The sequence below is a fragment of the Dermacentor variabilis genome, chromosome 1 (genome assembly GCF_050947875.1).
Source record: "Dermacentor variabilis isolate Ectoservices chromosome 1, ASM5094787v1, whole genome shotgun sequence".
Taxonomy (NCBI): domain Eukaryota; kingdom Metazoa; phylum Arthropoda; class Arachnida; order Ixodida; family Ixodidae; genus Dermacentor; species Dermacentor variabilis.
In genome coordinates, this window is record NC_134568.1 from 258,914,003 (window position 1) to 258,932,723 (window position 18,721).

Here is an 18,721-nt window from a genome sequence, read left to right on the forward strand (position 1 = left end):
GATAGCTGTGAATGCCGCATGTGGTGACCTCGGGGAAGATTTGCTGGTACCAAAATGAGCGATTGAGTGCACGCCGGCATTTTCATGTGAGCTTGGCGGGCGTGTATTGCAGTGAAGCTGCCTCGGCGGGCAGTTATACACTGTTCTCAATCGCACGCACCTCGCCTTGCGCATTTTCTTGTTTACATGGGGTCTAGCGGCCGGAAAACGTATCGTACAATCACAGTTTGGCAATGTACTGAACATTGATGCCAAAAATCTTGTTTTCCTGGGATGTATGAGCCGGTAAAAATTGAGTGTAACTCTATTGTGTCATTTTTTGTGTTCTCGATTGCGAACGCTGGCACCAGTAAACATACTTAATGGGAACATATCAACAAGGCTCTACTGTATCATTCAAATTGCTTGTATAACTGTGGCATGAATCATAGTAGGGTACTGGACTTCTTGAAAACTAGCAAGTCTACTTATTGCAAAAATTTAGCCAAGTTTGTAAATTGTTTGTGCCATGAAGTAGGTTTATTAGAGGCAAAAATAAGTAGGAAGGCCTTATTCTGATATTCATCATTATCGTATTCTTATTCTTATCTTAGCATTCCTAAATTACAAACAACTTTTTGGACCAATAGCCAAAGGCTATTGTATTCTTTTCCTGTAACCATTTTTGGCACCTATTAAAAAATTGCCTGCTGTCGTAAGCATTTAGATAATGTGGGAAAGCTCTTAGCTTATAAGAAAACAAACCAGCATGCCTACTGAGATCTGTTACATTCCACCAGCATCACACCAGTTTTAATCATTACCTACACAATTTTAGCATGTTTCAATCCTTTCAGAAATGTAATGGTAGTGTTGCATTTTATGTGTGTGATATTTCTTTAAATTGCGGTTTGTCTTCTTACAGACTGCACGTCAGTTTTTCTTCCTCCTATCCTGTTTTTATTATTATTATAATTATTATTTAGGTCTACGAATTCCTAGGTGTGAACCGGAAGCTTGGCTTGAAGGGAAGACCGCAGCGTCCAATTGGTGCATTAGGAACAAGCAAGGCAAGTCCTCTGAAATTACTACTTGTTAGATTGAAGAAATGTTTTTCAACTTTGACTTCATTCGTTGAGAGGCATGCAGGTAATGGTATGAGCTAAAAAACCCTTCATTGTGAAGAATCTTGAGTACTTTGGCCTTTGCATCATTTTATTGCACCACATTTCCAGCTGTTATGATCTTTCTCTGCAGCTGTATCGAATATGTGGGCAGACGGTGTTGTGCTATCCACTTATCTTTGAGGTCAACGACTTCTACCTCTCGCATGACATGGCTCTACTCATCGATGACATAAAGGTACTTAAATACTTTTGTGTTCACTAGTAATGTAAACTGGTAGCAAAGTATTTGCATGTACCACCCACCACGCCAGCTCAGGGGCTGTGGTGCTGGGTTTATTTTGCTAAACACTAGCTAGGCAGCTCAATACCTAGGAGTCTGATGTTAATATCTACAATAGCACAATGAAATGGTGCCGAAAGATCAAGGTGTTGGTGCCAGCTGTCTTTTCATATTTGCATCTTTTCTGGCTTACCAATCTTAGTATGCCTAATGTTCTGCAAATAAAAACTGAAAACGCTGAACCTTTGTTATAAGAATGATGACTCTGCAGTGCTGGTGTACCAGTGATCCTTCAGTGCAAGAGATACTGCATTTGGAAATATTATGCAGTGCTGAGCATGTGGTAGCTTCCAAAATGTGGCTAAAGGTGAAATTATAGGCACAGTGAAATACTAGGTCTATGTTGAAGCACTTATTTCATCCTTATGTGGAGTCATTTCTTTTTTTTTAACATTTGCTAGGCTTCAAGTCAGGTCTTACTGTGCTTGTTGGGATGCCTCATGCCTTGTACACCACCCTGCCCCCTCATCTTTTTCTTTCATCTTTGTTGGTTTGTTTATTTTTACAATTGGCACTTTTGCTGCGTGGAAAAGCACTAAATTATTGGAAAATGAGTGGGGAAGGAAGAGCATGGTAGCTGATATTTACCATACTCAGTTTCACACATACCAGGCAATGCATTGGAGGCTAGAGTTACTTTTCGTATTGCCTGGACTTGAGACCAAAAAAAAAATATTTCATGCCACATGAAATCCAGACATAAGAATGTTTTGCATCATTTGGAGTAACAATGATTTTGTATGTTGTAATCGCAACATATGAAAAAATTATTGCATGGAAGAGGTTGTATATATCTGAGCCTATTTACTGAAGAACGAGCACAGAGACATGTTTGTTTCCACAATACACTCATGAGCAAAACATTGTGTGCGACTTACTAAAAGCCAAAACAAAACAAAAAACAGTATGCAAGCACTACATATTTGCTGAAACACTAGCTCTATCCGTTAAAGTTTTTTTACATGAAGTTATTCAGTGGAACATGTTGTGTATCAAAAACCAGTTCGCCACGAAATATGTGAAGCTATATATTTCTAGGTCCGTACTGCTAGTAGTTGCATAGCTTTCACAGCGTCACCTGTTTAATATGAAAAGCAGTATTAATTTACATGATACAGACTACCTTGAATGTGTCATTTGTTTTCTTGTTGCAAGAGTTTACATTCTGACACATGGGCATTTACAAGTTTGTTCTCTTTTCCTTTCTCCAGAATGAGCTGACATTTGTTGGAAAGTACTGGCGCATGTCTGGTAGGCCCACGCTTGCCATTGTTATCAGAGAAGACAATATGAGGTGTGTCATTTTCTGATGCAATTCTTTGGATTTGTAACTGTTATGGCTGATGACTAAATACAAGATAATTTTCTCTGCAGCTTTAGCCCTGTACTGCATGAATTTTCGTTTTGTTGTGATAAAATTAGACACATCTTTGTTTGTGCCAGAAATGCCCAAAGAAACCCGAAATTTCTAAAGAAACACATGATTTTATAAACTGAAATGGTAACATATCACACATGCATGCAGTTATGGTAACATATCACCATGCAGTTATGGGTACATATTATAACTACACAGGGTGTCCCAGCTAACATTAGCCAAGCTTTTAAAAATAAAATACAAAAACGTAAGAGGACGCAACCAATGGTAGTCTGTCAGCAGTGACATACTACACCAGGAGGGTCTTTTTTATAATAGCATTGTCAATAAATACATGAGATTAATTAAAGAACTTGAGCATTGAAGAGGAAGACAAAGGCATCGAGCAGAGTTAATTCTTCCTAGTAAAGCCTAGAATGCAAGGATGCCTGGGAGTAGCACCTGCAGTGCGTAATCACGCGGCTATTTTCATAGTTTCGCGTTTCTTTATAACGCAGAAAAAATCATTATACGAGACATAGCACACCGAAAACAACTAAATCGGGTGTTTTAAAACACAATTATTACTTTTATATCAAAAATGTACCCTCAACTCAGTAACTAAAAAGTGTATTAATTAATCTCATCTAATTATTGATAGTTCAATTATGAAAAAAATCCTCCTGACGTGGTATGTCACATTGACAGAATACCATTGGTTGCATCCTTGTATCATCATCATCATCATAATCATCATCCTGGTTATGCCCACTGCAGGGCAAAGGCCTCTTCCATACTTCTCCAACTACCCCGGTTATGTACTAATTGTAGCCATGTCGTCCCTGCAAACTTAATCTGATCCGCCCACCTAACTTTCTGCCGCGCCCTGCTACGCTTCCCTTCCCTTGGAATCCAGTCCGTAACCCTTAATGACCATCGGTTATCATCCCTCCTCATTACATGTCCTGCGCATGCCCATTTCTTTTTCTTGATTTCAACTAAGATCTCATTAACTCGTGTTTGTTCCCTCACCCCTATCTGCTCTTTTCTTATCCCTTAATGTTACACCCATCATTCTTCTTTCCATAGCTCGTTGCGTCGTCCTCAATTTAAGTAGAACCCTTTTCGTAAGCCTCCAGGTTTCTGCCCCGTACTTGAGTACTGGTAAGACACAGCTGTTATACACTTTTCTCTTGAGGGATAATGGCAACCTGCTGTTCACGATCTGAGAATACATGCCAAGCACACCCCAGCCCATTCTTATTCTTCTGATTATTTCAGTATCATGATCCGGATCCGCCGTCACTACCTGCCCTAAGTATATGTATTCCCTTACCACTTCCAGTGCCTCGCTACCTATCGTAAACTGCTGTTCTCTTCCGAAACTGTTAAACATTACTTTAGTTTTCTGCAGATTAATTTTTAGACCCACCCTTCTGCTTTGCCTCTCCAGCTCAGTGAGCATGCATTGCAGTTGGTACCCTGAGTTACTAAGCAAAGCAATATCTTCAGCGAATCGCAAGTTACTAAGGTATTCTCCATTAACTGTTACCCCAATTCTTCCCAATCCAGGTCTCTGAATACCTCCTGTAAACACGCTGTGAATAGCATTGGAGAGATTGTATCTCCCTGCCTGATGCCTTTCTTTATTGGGATTTTGTTGCTTTCTTTATGGAGGACTATGGTGGCTGTGGAGCCGCTATAGATATCTTTCAGTATTTTTACATACGGCTCATCTACACCCTGATTCCGTAATGCCTGCTGAGGTTTCGACGGAATCAAACGCTTTCTCATAATCAATGAAAGCTATATATATAAGGGTTGGTTATATTCCGCACATTTCTCTATCACCTTATTGATAGTGTGAATATGGTCTATTGTTGAGTAGCCTTTACAGAATCCTGCCTGGTCCTTTGGTTGACAGAAGTCTAAGGTGTTCCTGATTCTATTTGCGATTACCTTAGTAAATACTTTGTAGGCAACGGACAGTAAGCTGTTCAGTCTATAATTTTTCAAGTATCTGGCGTCCCCTTTCTTATGGATTAGGATTATGTTAGCGTTTTTCCAAGATTCCGGTACTATCGAAGTAGTGAGGCATTGCGTATGCAGGGTGGCCAGTTTCTCTAGAACAATCTGCCCACCATCCTTCAACAAATCTGCTGTTACCTGAGCCTCCCCAGCTGCCTTCCCCCTTTGCATAGCTCCCAAGGCTTTCTTTACTTCTTCCGGCGTTACCTGTGGGATTTTGAATTCCTCTAGACTATTCTCTCTTCCATTATCGTTGTGGGTGCCACTGGTACTGTATAAATCTCTATAGAACTCCTCAGCCACTTGAACGATCTCATCGATATTAGTAATGATATTGCCAGCTTTGGTCTCTTAACGCTTACATCTGATTGTTGCCAATTCCTAGTTTCTTCTTCACTGCTTTTAGGCTTCCTCCGTTCCTGAGAGCATGTTCAGTTCTATCCATATTATACTTCCTTGTGTCAGGTGTCTTACGCTTGTTGATTAACTTCGAAAGTTCTGCCAGTTCTATTCTAGCTGTAGGGTTAGAGGCTTTCATACATTGGCGTTTCTTGATCAGATCTTTCGTCTCCTGCGATAGCTTACTGGTATCCTGTCTAACGGAGTTACCGCCGACTTCTATTGCACACTCCTTAATGATGCCCACAAGACTGTCATACATTGCTTCAACACTAAGGTCTTCTTCCGGAGTTAAAGGCGAATACCTGTTCTGTAGCTTGATCTGGAATTCGTCTATTTTCCCTCTTACCGCTAACTCATTGATCGGCTTCTTATGTACCAGTTTCTTCCGTTCCCTCCTCAGGGCTAGGCTAATTCGAGTTCTTACCATCCTGTGGTCACTGCAGCGCACCTTGCCGAGCACGTCCACATCTTGTATGGTGCCAGGGTTAGTGCAGAGTATAAGGTCTATTTCATTTCTAGTCTCGCCATTCTGGTTCCTCCACGTCCAATTTCGGCTATCCCGCTTGCGGAAGAAGGTATTCATTATCCGCTTATTATTCTGTTCTGCAAAGTCTACCAATAACTCTCCCCTGCTATTCCTAGACCCTATGCCATATCCCCCCACTGACTTGTCTCCAGCCTGCTTCTTGCCTACCTTGGCATTCAAGTCGCCCAGCAGTATAGTGTATTTTGTTTTGACTTTAGCCATCGCCGATTCCACGTCTTCAAAGAAGCTTTTGACTTCCTCGTCATCGTGACTGGATGTAGGGGCGTAGACCTGTACGACCTTCAATTTATACCTCTCATTAAGTTTCACAACAAGACCTGCCACACTCTCATCAGTGCTATAGAATTCCTGTATGTTACCAGCTATATTCTTATTAATCAGGAATCCGACTCGTAGTTCTCGTCGCTCCGCTAACACCCGATAGCACAGGACGGGCCCGCTTTTTAGCACTGTATAATCTTCTTTTGTCCTCCTAACTTCACTTAGCCCTATTATATCCCATTTACTGCCCTCTAATTCCTCCAATAGCACTGCTAGACTCGCCTCACCAGATAACGTTCTAGCGTTAAACGTTGCCAGGTTCAGATTCCAATGGCGGCCTGTCCGTCCTTATATATTCTATATTTTATTTTTAAGAGCTTGGCTAATGTTAGCTGGGACAGCCTGTATAGAAATACATTTGAATTGGAGAAAACCTTCAAAAAATATCACAACCATTGAAAAACTTGAAACCTTGCTGTAATAAATGCAGGGTATTTTTTGCAGCTTGTGTTAGTACAAGTTTCTTTAAGGTCTAACGCGGTCTAACGCGGTCTAAGGTCTTTCTTTAAAGTGTGATGGCAACTTCCTTGATTTACTAATTTGTACCTGCAGTGTCTAAGCTAGATCCCTTAGTAAACCTCTATTTATGTTAATTTTTGCTTTGTGTAGGCTTTAGAACCTTGAGTAACCAAAAAGAATTCCTTCTTCCTCTTTCTCCAAGATTGCTTTGTTGCTTCTCTTGTCTTTAGCTCTCGGTATGCAGCTGGCCCCATGCTATGTCTTTTGTAAAAACTTCTGGAATTTTTTCTGACGTATTCATCACAACAATAGTGCTAATCAAGAGTATAGCGTCTATAATGTTATATTTTGCCACCAAATTTGTTTTCTCGCAGCAATGCAAATCTCTGCTCTCATCCACGAAACAACCCATCAGTGCATACTGTATCATACAAATAATGCTTCGCTTACAAAACCACTAGAATGTCTAATTTCATACATCACAGTAGGCTGATGAAGAGCAAACACACCCCATGCCATTTTTTTTTCCTTGCTGCTTTCCAGTATATCTTTATGAAATTTACCTGTTTGTTTACGAACTCGTTGGGCAGTGTGTGACGAGCTGTCAGCTTACATAATTCAAAAAAAAAAATAACTAAAAAATATTTACAGAGCTAGTCGGTATGAATTCCATTGCTAGAGATGACACGGATTCATGCTAAATGTGTGTTTATTTTATTAGGTTAGAAGTTGTTCTGTATATATAATATTCATGGTGTCCCAACTATCATGCACCAAGATTTAAGAAAACACTGATTATTGTATGCAAATAAGGCCAAATGTGTGTTGGTTAGAGTCTTGTTCAGAAACTGACAGTAATTTTTAATCCCTGACACTCAATTATTTAATTAAAAGTAATTATTCGACTTTTTCATTGTTCTTCTAATTGTCAAGTGTCAATTAGGGGATTGTAGAGAATCGTTAGAGAAGCCAAAATGAGGTGTTTTCTGCAAGGTACACATCGCATTTATACTTTTTACGGCAAACTGAGAAAGCCCACAAAATAAGAAAAATACCATGCGACTGCTCAACCACCCACATGAAAAAGCAGCGCCATCCAACAGTCTCGGTTGGCAAATAAGCCGTTCATCTCAGGCTTGCCATTCGGGGCAGTGCATATCCTTGATCTTGATACACAATAATAGCCGGGAGCTGTTTGCACGCCAGGGAAAGAACATGTGTTCTGTCATCACTGCCACTCAGCCCACAGGGTGTCTACCAACCGGGAAAACCGGGAATTCTCAGGGATTTTGATTAGTCTGGGGGGGCTAAAAACTCGGGGAAAACTCAGGGAATTAGTGCTTCAATGAGGGAAAATTGGCTGTCATTTTATTGAAAGGGAACGAAAGTCGCCCTACTGCTGGCTCGAGTAAAAGAGAGGAATCCTAACGAATTCTCTTTGACACCGTGTCGTCGGCTGGAGCAGTTGCCGGTGCACAGTCAACGACTGATTTTCCGAACGCCCGATATTTGTGAAATGCCCGATAATGCGTACGATTTACGATAATGCGTACGATAATGCGTATCACGTGCCCCATAGAATCAATGTATAAGAACGTCTGTAATTGCAGATGCAAGAAGCCTTTGCTGTCCGATTTTTCGGACTTATTGCCGCTTCGAACCTGCGGTCGCGGCAATAAGTCCGAAAAATCGGACCGCAGGTTCGAAGCGGCATTAATCAAAGCCAACACCGCCGTTTTGATTATCTCGCCGCCTCGAACCAGCGCTCTCACACGCAGATCCGCTGGCAGCCGTAGCAACCACTGCGGCAACGCCAGGCTTAGCTGCTTCGACGTTCGCTATTAAGGTTCTTGCCGTTCGGTGCGGTGTTTCTCATTAAAAGAATTCGCCGCTGTCAGTAATGGCACCGACTCCGCCTCTGTAATGCTCGCGATTGGCTTCGAAGCGTAGCATGACGCGTTGCATAATGCCGGTTCCCGAAAGGCAGCTTTCGGGAACAGCCATGTTACGCGGTGAAGCATACAAGAAGTATTTCGGTGAAGCTTAACAAGCGTGGGGCGCAAGCAATTTTCATGGGACACACGTATTCCATAATTATACACGCGTGCACCCGCCGTCTCCTGTCACAGTACGAGAACCGATATGCCTAATAAGTGTACTTGCAGGCCTTCAGAGCTTTTTGGACTTGCCTGTGAGGATTTGAGCCCTTAAGGGCAGTAAAATACATGCATTCTTTTTCGGACTGTCCGATTTGATTTTTTGGACGTTTTCGTGGCCCCTACGTAGTACGAAAGGTCGGACGTTGACTGTACAACTGGCCAAGAGAATGCTTCAAATGGTCCGTGGGGAGAACGCGCAGCGGAACAAGGACAAGAACAGAAATGACCGTCGCATTGAGGAATGATCGGGAAAAGAACTGTGCCACCTCTTCTTTGAAGAAGCTTGAGCTCAAAAAGCAAAGTGTTGGCTGATGCAAAGATGCAGGTGACCCTCATCCAAATCAAAATGAACTCTTGAAAGTAGTGAAACACAAAATGATTGAAATGGAGGCACTCGATTTACAATGGGCTTTATAATTTTTCTTTTTCGTGGATAACTTATTTACTATCCCCTACCTTCGGTCTTCTATTTTGAATAAAATAAACAATACTCCTTACTACTCAAATTAGATTAAGTTGGATTTCTTTTTTAATGCTTACTTGAGAGTGAGTGACAGCATTGGGCGACGTGGTGTCCCATCCTGTCTTGACATAAAATAAAGTTCTGTGTCGCTCAGGGAAAACTTGGAAAACTCAGGGAACTTGAAAATGTCAACTTGGTAGACACCCTGTCCCAGTAACAGAGGAAGAGCTTGCTTTCCTTCGAACACTGCTTGATAGCACTTCTGTTCTGTGAGCGTGGGTACTCAATCACATGTTATTTTTCATATTTCATGGGATTTCTCTATTTGCCAGAAAAAGCAAATGCACTATGTGTACCTTGCTGGAAACACCTCAATGTGGAGCTCCCTTCTGCTCCACTTGACAGCAGCAGTCTCCCGAGCAGAGTGATAGCAGAGGAGACGGGGCTTGTACCATGCCAAATGCAGAGGAGCACAGGGTGGAGGAAAAGATGGGGCACGCGCTGTGTGCTCAGCTTTCCGAGACATGGCCATCGTACAGCTTTAAAAGCACTGGACCGGGCTAGCAGAAATGTGCATCAGCAGTTTGTGATACCATTGAGTCTACAAGTTTTGCATTTTATGATGTATGGGGGAGTTCTTGCAGCATACCCTATGCCACAAAACCATGTTGCACTTGGCAGATGTCTTTAACTGGGTACATTAAAAGGTGATATAAATTATAATTTAGTGTGAACTCTGAAAATTGAAGCACCATATAATTTTTAAGGAGTTGGCAACTATCTAATAAAGAAAAAACGAAGACTTAGCATCTCTTTAAACAGAAATTGTTTTATTTCAATCTTTCAGTCTAATGAGGAGTTGGGATTAACATTTAATTTCTATTTTCTGGTCTAGAGATGCCCACTTCAAGGAACTGCTAGACCTCCTAGCGATGCTGAAAAAGGGCCACTGTGATGGGCTGAAAGTGCGTTTGGGAAGGCTACAAGTGAGTTGATTTACCACTTTTGTGTTTTTATTTAGAGGCTGATTAAAATAATGGTGAAGGGGAAGAAAGTCTCTTTAAATCATTGTTACATCTATTCTCTGCCTAGCCATGTGCCTGGTTGTGCGATGGTGTACCTAGTTGTACTGCATGCCTAGTTGGTCATATGTACAGTCGACCAAAAAAGTTTACGGACCAAGAGATCTCACAAAAAGCTGAATATCTCCTCAGTCTCAAAACACAGACTGTTATTCCCATTTCCAGCCTTTTGTGGCATATGCGAACAACATTGTGATGCCCAATTTTACTGGCTGCTCTTAAAGGCTGCTCATATATTTTGAATTTTCTGAGATGGCTGTGGTCCGTAAACTTTTTTCGTCGACTGTACTTAATGGCAAGGCCATGTACCATGACTAGTGCATGACTTGACCAAACAAAGGCCATGTACGAAAGATAAAAATTGTCATCCACCTGAGTAGCACGAAGCTACAAAGGAAACCCACAGATGACAATTTTACCCTTTAATGTATGGCCTTTGTTTTTTGTTCTGGCATACTTGTGCTCAGCAGTACTTGCTCCCTATGAGGATATACAGGAGTGTAGTCCTGGGTGTAATGGTGACGTCATTATATATCATGCTTCGGAGTGACTGATAGATGCTTTCACTTTGTCCACCTAGCTAGGCACAACTCCTACAGACTTTTGTAGGTGTGCATACAACTATGCATTGCAGTCTACAAATTTGCTATTACTTTTGCTAGCGAGATAGCTGGAAAAATGGCAGAAGAGCACGTGTCAATGGAACGCTGTACAGTTGAAGAATGACAAAAGACTTTGTTCAGTAGTTTGAAGCAAGATACCAGAGGGTGTCATCATTAACCCTTTGAGGGTCGATTTTTTTCGCCGTATGCGACCACCCAGGGTCGATTTTTTAAATTTCAGATTCCAATTCTTCTTAGGGACCTATTTCGAAAAAAATGTACCATAGTTCTTCTAGGGTTACCGTAAAGTGAGAAAAAAATATTTTGCGTTGGTATATATGTACTCTTCATTCATGAATAACAACAATAAAAAAGGAAATAAACTTATAAGAATAAAAAATTTGATGCATCGTTATACACATAGTTCAAGGCTTTGAAAATGCACACACGAGAATATTTCGCAAGTCTCAAATTTTCCTGCTCTTACACTAATATGTACGTCCATAGCGTAATCAAACTGAGTAGGTGCGTGTACTCAGGAAAACTGTGTTGTTGTGTGCCCGTCAAAAAAGGAAAACGTGTGACAAACTTCCGCTAATCTTCATCTTATCGCCAACCAGAGGCAATCAGTTTTCGCGAGTCTCCAAAAAAAAGAAAAGAATCAGAAACGCATTCGCGGCAGCATCCTTCCTATGCGCACCCCTGTGACCACTAAACGAGCGAGAAACAAGCAGTCACCCTTTGAGCAATTAGTAACGAGATAGCCATCAGTTTTGCAAGCACAAGAAGCCGAAACCGCCCGCGGAACAAAACCCAAATCGCCGGCCGCATGCACGCGCTAATGTGCTGGCGGCAGTATATAGACGCGCTGGAGCAAACTAGCTCTAAAACAAACCATGCAACGAAAACCGAAAGAGCGAGGCATGCGAAAAAATTCCCTGTATTCCCACACATAGTGGCAGCACATGACAAAAAAAGAAAGTTAGGAAATTGGCGCGCTTTTTAAACGTACAGACAGCGCCGTAAATATACGGCATCGGCCATTTTGGACTTGTTCGCAGCGCCGTATATTTACGTAATTGACCCTCAAAGAGTTATGTCTGAAAACACCTGCCAGCATATACTTGCCTTTTGCGCTTCTTACTGAGCTAGTACACTTGTAGCGTTCACAAAGTGTCGTTATGAGCTGATAACCTCATGCTATATTTTTCAAAAAACAATGCTGTACTCAAAGTGGTAAAAGAAACGAATGAAATGGTTCACTCACTGCAAGATAAGTGCATGGAGTTGTTTCCCGAAATTGCACTTCATAATGCTGTGCTTGCTCATTTAATATCACACCTCAGTTGTGTAATATACTGGGTGTACCAGTTAACTTGGACCAAGATTTAAAAGAAACTCAGGAGCTCTAGAGAAATCGTACCGACTGCATAGTAACCATTGCTGTGTGTATTTGCAGCCCGTAGTTCTTTCATCATGAAGTATTAATTAATTGCTTTTCATTAGTGCACTTTTGAACTATTGCTTGAATCGCGAACATATCAATTACAATGTTGTAGGGCACCTCAAATAACCTCCGAATCAAGCATTTGTTTCATGCTCAGATTTTCCTCGTTGGTTTTTCTGAGAAAGAATAAAAGCATGAGAAACATCCAAAATACGAAATAGGTACATGCTCACGCTCTGCTACTCAAGCACTCCCAAGCGAATAGCCACGGATTCACGACTTTACTCTTTACCCTCACAGTAGTGTGCGCGACGCCAGTGTGGAGGCCGGAACCTGAAAGTCATCAGTGTGGAGGCTTTCAAAAAAAGGGGGGGCTCATATGCACTCATACCATGTACATCTTCATCAGAAACTTGAAGACTGAGATTTTGAAAACAGACTTAACTTTGCCAATTGGATTTTCACGAAATGTGAAGAAGAACCGGACTTTCTCACTCGCGTGCTTTGGGCGGATGATGCTAATTTCTTCAGGAACGCACAAGTTAATCTTCTCAATGAACACTACTGGAGTGATCGGAACCCCCACTGGCTGACACAAACACGACACCAATACCAGTGGTCGTTTCATGTGTGGTGTGGTATTTTTGATGGCAACATGATCATACCCATCTTTTTTTTTTTTTAAACACACTAACGACGCAGTGCTATGTCAACGACATCCTCAAGGGCCCCGTGAACGACGTCATTTGCAACGTTCCACTTGCACACCTTCAGAACATCTGATTTAAACACAACAGTACTCCTGCGCTTAGTAGTAGTCAGTCTCGAGCGTGGTTCGACGAGCTTTTTCCTAGACAGTAGATTGGCCGGCACAGACCTGCACCCTAGCCTGCAAGGTCGCCGGACACGACACCGCTGAACTTCTTGGGGGGGCTACGTGAAAGATTGCATGTATAGCAGCGAAACTACCACACCAGACGCCCTAAAGGCAAAAATAAGCAGAGTCGGCTGCAAGTTTCTAAAGTCGTTGGTCAAAGCTGCAATAGCACAAGTGTTGTAAAGAAGCAAGTGCTGTATTGCTTCAGACAGGGACCTGTTTGAGCACATGCTATAAGTAGCAGTGGAAAATCACTGCTCACAACTGGTGTAAAATGTGACTGTTTAACGCATCTTCATGATGTCACCCTGTCTTTACATAAAAAAAAAGCTTGCAACAAAGATAGAAATGGGTAAAAGACTGCTTTGTTTTGCCTTTTTTCCAGAGTTCAAGAGACAGGAAGGGTAAATGGCTAAACCAGTTGCACCTTTGGATGTTTGTTTGTGGGTGGCTGAGATGCCTTACATGCTTTTGGTTTATTTTTTATAGAAATAAACTCCTGAGTAGTTCTTTTCTGTTCTTTTGATAGCTGCCTTTTTTCTTTTTTCGTGCTCTTTTGCACAGTGTTTTTTTGTTTTTAAACATTGGTTGAATTTCTTTTGTGGCTTTTTTTCCATGGTACGCGAAGTTGAAGCTATCCCGAGTGCCTCATGCTCTTAACCTCTCAAGCCATCCTACATGGCGAAGCCCTGTACGATGCGGTGATAAATGAATGCAGCTGTATTTCTTTCAAAGGTTGTTTGGAGGCACTTGAGTAGTGGTGCATGAGCACGCATCTACTTCATATTTAGCGTATTTCGCAGGCTTTTTTTTTTTTTTTTTGAAGAAAACAACCAGGCATGCTTCAGCGCGAAATAAATGCTTGATTCAGAGGTTGTTTAAGGTGCTCTACAACTTTGTACTTGACCTGTTTCCAGTTCAAGCAATAATTAAAAAGTTCATTCATTAAAAGCAATTAATTAATTAATGCTTCGTGATGAAAAGGATACTGGCTGTAAGTTCACATGACTACTGCTACTGTGCAATCGGTACATACTCTCTAGTGCTCTTGGGTTTTTTAAAAATCTTGGTCCAAGTTAACTGGGACACCCAGTATACCCTCGCTATACCAGTTGTCTCGCATAACTTGAGCCAAACTTTAAAGATATACAAATGCCAGGTAGCTGCATAGAACCAGGGTAATGTTTTTGGCCGTCGCTTGGAGATACTCAGACTATTTTTCTGTGTTCTGCCTAATTACACAATTAGTCTTAATTAATTAATCAAGTTCTCAAACATTATAACTACATTTTACATTAAAACTGTCAATGAGAAAATGTAGAGCCACATGAAAAATTTTCAATCCATATTTGTGTTGATCAATGCATGGTATATAAAAGTGTTTTGCCAAGCTTGAGAGAAGCCAGCAAATACGAAAAAAGTGCCGCGAGTGGCCAGTTACTTTGCCAGAACTTTATAAAGAAATAAAGAAAGAAATGTCACAATGCCCTGCCAAGGATTTAAACTCTGGGCCCATAGAATGCCAGTCGAAGATTGTACCTCTCATACTGCACGTGGAATGATGCTGTGCCTGGCCTCTTGAGCAATCACTAATATAATTGGTTGATGTCACGCTCTGCAGTTTATCTGTAAACCAGTGCCGAGGTGAAAAAAACATAAACAAAGCCAGTTGGCAAAAAGTGAAGGGCAGGATAGGAAAGTGGAAGAAGAAACTGTCATGTCTTTCGTTTCTCCAACATTGGAAAGCACCATCTACACAAATGGAAGGTTATTCAGACTAGAGACAGCATGACTAAAGTTTCTTCTCAAAAGGAGAATGCTTGCCTACATCTGTGAATGTTTATAACAAATGATACTGCACTGAACAGTACAAGATTTACACCACAAAATATTGTGCCCGCTGTCTCATTACTGCTTTGCATTATAGGTAAAAGAAATTTTTTTATTTGCCTTTTTACTCGTTTCTATGATGTCAGTGTAAGAAGGCAAGGTACCCTACCTCCCTGTATCAGAGGCTCTTTCTCACTACCTTGACTTGCAGCTGCAAATAACTTTCCTTCCCTGCTTTCTCCCATATCAGAGCCGAGGACCCATGTGATGTTTACGTCAGGACCCTGTCTACTTTATTCTTTTCCTTCTCCCTTTTTTTACTGCATGGAACAATTCCAGAAACTGTTTTGCATGCTCTGCATTTCACAGAAACCTCCAAGTTTTTCATGCTGCTGGCTATTTGTGCAATGCAGGTGACACATGTGATGTGAAGTGAAGTGCTACACATGCGACAAACATTACTGGCATGTAGAATGACTCCCCGAGAAGGGTGCAGGAGTTTTTGTTTCCATTTTCAGCAGTTTTCATGCCCTACAATGATGTACTGACGCTTTGCAGACATAATCAGTACTGCATGAACTATGCACTGCGATTGTTTGCGACACCCAAACCTAGTGAGAGGCTGTTTAGAAAGTAGAAATATGTAGAGATTGAGCTACTTTGTTAGCGGTGACAGACCTGTTTAGTAGTGTTTGAGGTAAAGGGTCTTTCTCGGTTCCAAAAATTTGAGCATAAGGGAACAAAAATTTAGATTGAAATTTTGCCATGTTTTAATAAGCAAGTCCCTTTTAAGATTGGAAAAGCTAACTCTTCCTTAAGGGCTAATGTACACTTTCCCAGAGTGTGATAAATGCCGCTACAAAGCTAATCTGTTAGGGGTACCTTGGACTTGTGGCTGGTGTCTGACTGGCTGCCTAGTATGTAGCACCCCACAAGGCGCAGTGTGATGTGTGTCAGGGAGAGTGCATTGGAGGAAGTTTTATAAGGCTGAGGCAGTTGAGGAATGAGAGCTCAATAATTAGGACGGCTATGCAAGCTGGGCTACATGAAAGCACTACACACATGTTTACAGACCATATGTGACTTGCCGGCATGGGCCACATATTTGATATCTGTGATCTATAATTTGTAAAAATGGAAAGCGGAAATGTAATGTAAAATGGTTAGTTAGCATTATGTGTCACCTTTCTGAAAAGTTTCAAAGTCACCATTTTCTTCACCAGAGTTCTCTAGTCCTCTTGCCATGGCCTTCTTTGAACTTTCAGTACTGCAGAGCAGATTTGAGAGCAGTTCTTTTTCTGTTTGAGTTCTACATGAGCCCTGCCCTACACCTGAATTTTTTTTTTTTTTTGTCTTAGTTACCTATGAAGATACGTGCCACCAAAATAAAGCTGTTATTGCAAAGCTGTTATTATAAATTTCACATAAAAATTGTTGCTGTGCACATAACCTTGTTTGTTGGCTTTATTACACAGAATCTCATTTCTTCATCGTGCATTGAGCACTTGGATTTCCTACACCTGCTGCCACATGATGCCCTTCCCAAGTTTGATGCCTTCCAGCAGCTTGAACATACCAACACTGGCTACCAGAGCCTAACTGATGTGTCCAAGGTCCACAAATACAGCGAGCCATCCTATGATTATTCGGTCAGCAGTTGCTAACATACTCTTCATGCTTACTTGATTTTATGTAAGAAGCATCCCTGCTTAGTGATTTTAATCAGTCACCTTAGCTACATGCTGATGAATGGTTTCTGTGTCTCTTGTCACGAATTGTGTGGTGCCATTAAAGCTGGTAGTGGTGTCAACTTACATGAGACTAAGGTACCAGATTTTAACTGCTTCTTCCCTGTTTTAATTTTTGTTTGGGGTTTTACATGCCAAAACCACGGTATGATTATAAGGCGCCCCATAGTAAGAGACTCCGGTGTAATTTGGACCACCTGGGGTTCTTTAAAGAGCCCCTGAAACGGTTCGGACAAATTTTGTAGACGCGTAGGGTACAGCTTAAGTACAACATTCGCAGCACAATTTAAGTGAAGCGTTACGTATTAATGGAGCTACAAGTGATTAGAAGTTACCCTCCTCCCTAGCCATGCTTTTCCTCCTCAACTCGTTCACCGAGCGAACGGGGCTTAGCTCCGCCTTCACTGGTTCTGCATCACGATGCGACGTCACATCATCCACTTCCGGTTGTTTTGGAGCCCGCTTCCGCCCGCGCGAGACCTCTCCGCTAGCCGCTTGGCCGTCGACCCCAAGCGGCAGCTATCGAAGCAGCGTGCAATGCGAGCATTCTGTCGTAGCGCCGAATGTGTCTGGTATTCCGGTAACCACAGGCAAGCTGGTCATTTCGGCGGATGACTGGAGGCATAAACTCAAGCTGATAAAGGAACTTTAGCGTAGACGTACGTGAGCTGCCTGATCGGTCACACGGTCCAGACACTTGTTGGCGCAGCACTTAACCAGCCAAACAAAGCACTAATATTGCTCTAACCAAGTGTTAAACATTTTAAACATTTATAAAAACAACGTGTTGATGATTACACTCCTGCAAAAAATACACACCAGCAACAAAGAAGAATAAACTTTGTTGCTGCTACTGTGTATGGTTGAGCTCTGTGCCACCAGGTGGCTGCACCATGCAGACCATTCACATTTGTATCTGCTCATCTCATGGCTTATCCCGTTACGGCACAGTCAAGCGGCCAGACCCTGTCCTCTTGCGCTTGCGTTTGCCCTAATACCGGACTCGCGAAACGCTATTGCGTTATTAATCTTCCGGTGTAAAGTGACGGCCACAAACGTGCAAATCCTGGCGCCGGTCGGATAGCGGCAGTCCGATGCGCAGCAGCCAGTTCGCTTGTACGCTGCCTTGCAGAGGGACACGCTGTTGCAGCTTGACATATTGCCAGTCCCTACGTTTGCAGTCCTCAAGGCAACAAAATCGAATCATAGTGCTCGCGAAAAGACTGAGACCGACTCTGACCGCGGAGCTCTCGTCAAAATGGAGTACGTTGTAACACAAGCAGACGACACTTGCTGTGTGCCGGAAGTGCTTAAGTGTACTGAAAAATTGTTCTTGTGCATTCTCTTTATGTTACTTTCTTTTTATAAAACAAATTAACTAACATTCCAACTATTACGAAGATCATTTGTTTACCATAAAGTTGGAAAAATTATCGATCACGCGCCCTGGTCAGCCAATCGGATAGCTCGCCCCACTGACGTCATATAGATGATTTCGGTCATGTGGGTAGGGGCGGCTTAAAATTCCGCCGAGCAGTGTGCTGCAATTGGCAGCGATGTGCATTTTTAAAACCTTATAATAAATTACACGCTTTACGCGGAGCACTTAGATGTGTCAATTAATGATCAGAAGGACCTACTCTAACGACTCAGTACATTTGTAGAAAATCATCAAAAGCGTTTCAGGGTCCCTTTAACGTGCACCTAAATCTATGTACACGGGTGTTTTTGCATTTCGCCCCCAATGAAATGCTGCTGCCGTGGCCGAGCTTTGAATAAAAAGTTATATTTTAATATATTAAATGCTTATTGTCGTTTTGTTTCTTTTCTTTCTTCTTTTTCTTTTCTCAGATATTCATTTTTGTCAGTTACTGCTGTGCAGGCCTTGAGAAAAATACTTTTGACCCAAACTTTTCCTATATTTTATTTCCCATTAGTCCTGCTTACCTAGCC

At 41.8% G+C, this 18,721-nt stretch overlaps 1 protein-coding gene across 8 annotated transcripts in view; it reads left to right on the plus strand.

Moving 5' to 3' along the window:
* LOC142562978 (putative phosphorylase b kinase regulatory subunit beta) overlaps positions 1–18,721 on the plus strand; it is an 82,901-nt gene that overhangs the window by 45,800 nt on the left and 18,380 nt on the right. For all 8 annotated transcript variants that reach the window (XM_075673562.1, XM_075673567.1, XM_075673563.1 and 5 more), the window contains 5 exons: positions 966–1,049; positions 1,237–1,341; positions 2,658–2,740; positions 10,078–10,168; positions 16,496–16,669. In XM_075673562.1, the coding sequence (XP_075529677.1) occupies positions 966–1,049; positions 1,237–1,341; positions 2,658–2,740; positions 10,078–10,168; positions 16,496–16,669 (537 nt within the window). The remainder of the gene's footprint in view (positions 1–965; positions 1,050–1,236; positions 1,342–2,657; positions 2,741–10,077; positions 10,169–16,495; positions 16,670–18,721) is intronic.